The sequence below is a fragment of the Sceloporus undulatus genome, chromosome 1, assembly GCF_019175285.1.
Source record: "Sceloporus undulatus isolate JIND9_A2432 ecotype Alabama chromosome 1, SceUnd_v1.1, whole genome shotgun sequence".
Classification (NCBI taxonomy): Eukaryota; Metazoa; Chordata; class Lepidosauria; order Squamata; family Phrynosomatidae; genus Sceloporus; species Sceloporus undulatus.
In genome coordinates this window covers 172223766-172227631 of record NC_056522.1, presented here as the reverse complement: position 1 = coordinate 172227631, position 3866 = coordinate 172223766, and the positions used below count along the sequence as shown (strand labels likewise).

The following is a 3866-nucleotide window of genomic DNA, read 5'->3' as shown; positions in this document are numbered from 1 at the left end:
CTATCCATCAGTATCTCCTTTGGACTTCTGGGAGCTGAAACACGAGGAGAGAAAGAGACCTTCACAAAATAGTCTAGTTAGTCCACAAATATAAATCATGGTAATTCAGTAACAGAAAGACACCAAGTCCCGAAGACATCCCTCCTCACCTCTGGGTGAGTTTATGGGTAGAACATTAAACTCACCCAAACAAATGGTTTACCATTTCCCAATATAATTGGGAAAGAATCTCAAAGCCATCTAGACATGGGCAAAATTTCTTGTTCCCAAAGAATTGGCTAACAGAAATGATCATGGGCATAAAGGTTGCAAAGCCCAATAATCCTGGTTAATTTATCACATACTTTGCTAGCAGCACATTGTTCTTTGATCTTTTGGATTTTCATTTTCTTCTTGCTTCTCTGCATCTCCTAATTTTGCATTCCTGTGTCTTCAGGGTCCGCTAATAAAACAAAAGGAAAAGAATAAAACCGACACTTCTTCCATGGGGCTTTAGAAATAGGGCCCTGCCTGCAGTCCATCTCTCATTATCCAAGTCTCAAAGGGGGAAAACCTGGACAAGGTAAGGTACAGTAACATGAAATCAGATCATTCATGCATTCTCAGGACATGTGTAGCGGGTGCAAACTTTCCTTACTGGAATAGCTGAGAGAATTTCTCCATTGGACAGATGCATTCCTCCAGTATCCTGCTTTGGACTTATGGGAGGATGAAACGAGGGAGAAAGACCTTCAACAAAATGTCTAGTTAGTTTCCACAATATAAAAATCATGGTAATCTCAAGTAACAGAAGACACCAAGTTCCCGAAGAACCCCTCCTCACCTCTGGGTAGAGTTTATGGGTAGAACAAAAAATAAACTCACCTAACAATGGGTTACCATTTCACAAGATAACTTGGGAAAGGAATCTCAAAAGCCATCTAGACAAGGGGCATAATTATCTTGTTCCCAAAGAATTGGCTACCAGAAATGATCATGGGCATAAAGGTTGCAAAGCCCATCATCCTGTAATTTAATCACATATACATTTGGCTAGCAGCACAATTTTTGCTCTTTTGGATTTTTCATTTTCTTTCTTGCTTCTGAATTCCTAATTTTGCATCCTGGTCTATCAAGGGTCCTCTATCAAAAACAAAAAAAAGAATGAAACCGACACTCTTCCATGGTGCAAGAAATAGAGCCCTGCCTGCAGTCCATCTCTCATTATCCAAGGTTCAAAGGGGGAAAGGAACTGGACAAGTAATGGTACAGTAGCAATGAAATATCAGGATCATTCATGCTTCTCAGGACACTCTTTGTAGCGGGTTGCAAAATTGTGTACTTACTGGAATAGCTGAGAGAATCTCCATTGGAAAGTTGCCTTCTCAGTATCCTGTTTGTTTATTTTTTTTTTTCCTGTTTGGACTTCTGTAGGCTGAAACGATGAGAAAGAGACCTTCAACAAAAAAAATGTCATGTTATTCACAAATATAAAAATCATGGTAATTCAGTAACAGAATAAACACCGGTTATTGCTCCAGTGTGGATGCATCTAAAGACGGAGGGCATCTGCCAGGGAAGAGGTTTCCCTTCCAATGTTCAAGGAAGGCAGGCAGTCAGGGGAAGAGACCCGAAAGGAGGCCGGGGACCGGGGGTCACTCACCTTGAAGGCGACGGGGAGGGTCTTGTTGCAGCGCCAGTGCGAGGGCAGCACGGAGCAGAGGAAGTTGGGGCTGTCGGTGCGGACCAGCTCCGCCGGGTGGTCGGCGATGATCTCCACCATGCTCCGGTTGTCGTGCGGGCGGAGCTGCCGCGGAGGGGCCCCGGGCGCCGAGGCCGCCTCTGGGTGCGGATGTTGCTGCTGCTGCTGCTGCTGGGGTTGTGGGTGCGGATGCTGCGGGTGGGAGTGCTGCTGCTGCTGGGAGACCGCCGCGGGGCTGACTTCGCTCATCTTGCCGGGCTGGAGGCTGCTGGAAGGGGGGCTGAACCTCCGGCTGGTGCTGGGATCTACGGGAACACGCATCACAACAGCCAGGCGTTAGACAGAGGGGGGCAGGGGGAGGGGAAGGGGGGCAGGGAAAGCCAAGGGCCGCAGGAGCCCCTCCGCAGCCCCTCCGCCTTGGCCCTGCTTGGCTTCTCCTCTCTTCCCTCCCTTCCTCCCGCTCTGCCGGAGTTCCGCTCCCTCGTCCTCTCTCCCCCTTTCCTCCTTCCTTCCTTCCTTCCTCCAGCGGCTGCTCCTGGTGTCTTGGCTCCCCCTCCTTTGGCCCTGGGACCCCGGGGCTCCCCTCGGGCCCCCTCCCGGCCGCCTCTCGGTTTAAGCTGGGAGCCCGGCGTGGCCCCGGGCCAGTCACACTCTCTCAGCCTCCTCCGGGGGAAGGCCAGGGCAAGCCCCCTCGGGACCCAGGGTGCCCAGAGAGCCTCGGGGCCGACAGAAGTCGGGGAGGCCTGGAGAGGCTCTCAAAAGCAGGCAGACGTTTGTTAGGAGGACGGGGGCGGCAAGGGGGAAAGGAGCGGCCCCTGCTCCAGTCCCTGAAGGCGAGGCTGCTCCTTGAGGAAGCGGGAGAGGGGGGCCGGGGAGCCCAGTCTCCCTCACGAACCGAAAAAGGGGAAGCAGAACTACGTTCGACTTTTACTGCACCGTTTTCTCAAAGTCCTCTGAGAAAGTTATTTTTGGGGGGCAGGGGGGGGAAGCACCCCAGGTGCCCCCTTTGCGGAGGTTGTCCCAAACCTTCCCTTGGGGGACCTTGAGGCCGGGGGCCTTGGGGGAAGAGGAGGAGGAGGAGGAGGAGGCGAGGGCGGCATGGCGTCCCCCTCCCTCTCTCCCAGGCTCCAGTCCCTCGAGACAAAGCCGGCAATGGGGCGCCCTTTCTGCTGCCAGCCCCCTCCGGAGAGGCGGCCAGGGGTTCCTTTCCGGGGGGGCATTGTAACAGAATAGCGGCCGGTACACAAACTTTCCCTCTTCGGCGCGCCTTCACAAGAAGCCCCCCCCCCCAATTCCCGTCAAGGAGAGGGCTTCCCCTCGAAGGGTGTGTGTGTGTTGTGGGTGTTGTATGTGTGGAGGGTCCTCTTTCTTTCACCGTGGTCCTGGCGGTGTCTCCGGGACCCCCTTCCTTCCTTTCTGTCTCCCGCCTTTTTGTGGGAACCCCGCTCCATCCCCTGGGGCCCTGCTCTCCTCAGCCCCTCGCCTTCCCCGGCCAGCAGGGCTTGGGGCAGCCGGACTCTCTGCCTGGCCTTCGGCCCCCTCCTCCTGGGAATTTAGGGGCTAATCCCGGCTCTCCTTTTGCGGCAGCAGGGGAAGGCGGGCCGGAGTATCCCCCTCCGAGGTTCCCAGAAAGACCACCCGAGACTTTCGCCTGGAGCTCTTCCTGAGCTGGGGACTCAAAGACATGTACAGCCCTCTCAGTCTGTGGACCTCGGCTGGCTCTTTATCCCCCTTCCCTTTCTTTTTCTCTTTGTATCCAAATGCAGAACTTCATCTTATTACTTCCTGAGAGTAAGGGAGGGCTGTGGGACAGTGGGACAGACTCCTTCCTGGGAGTGTAGTGGAGTCTCCTTCCTTGGAGGTCTTTAAACAGAGGCTGGATGGCCCTCTGTCACAGGGAGTGCTTTGACTGAGAGTTCCTGCAGGGCAGAAGGGGGCTGAACTGGAGGGCCAACTCCAACTCTAGGAGTCTGTCATTACATCCTGCAAAGGCATTTGAAGTCCAATAACACAGACTTTCGGACTAGCGCCTTTCCTCTGGCGCAGTCACTCAGCCCACAGCAGCAAGGGCTCAGCCGGCGGGGAGCCCCTCCACTAGGACCCTCCGGCCCAGATTTTACCGCCTAGGTCCTGATTCCACAGACTAACACGGCTCTCTCTCTCTCTCTCTTTGAATCCTACCACT

General features: G+C 54.0%; 1 protein-coding gene across 1 annotated transcript; it reads right to left on the bottom strand.

The window, feature by feature from the left end:
- Positions 1–1531: 1531 nt before the first annotated feature.
- Positions 1532–3386, bottom strand: LOC121925590 (runt-related transcription factor 2-like). Its single transcript, XM_042457914.1, has one exon. The coding sequence runs from the start codon at positions 2000–2002 to the stop codon at positions 1532–1534; it is 471 nt and encodes a 156-aa protein (XP_042313848.1). The 5' UTR covers positions 2003–3386.
- Positions 3387–3866: the final 480 nt, after the last annotated feature.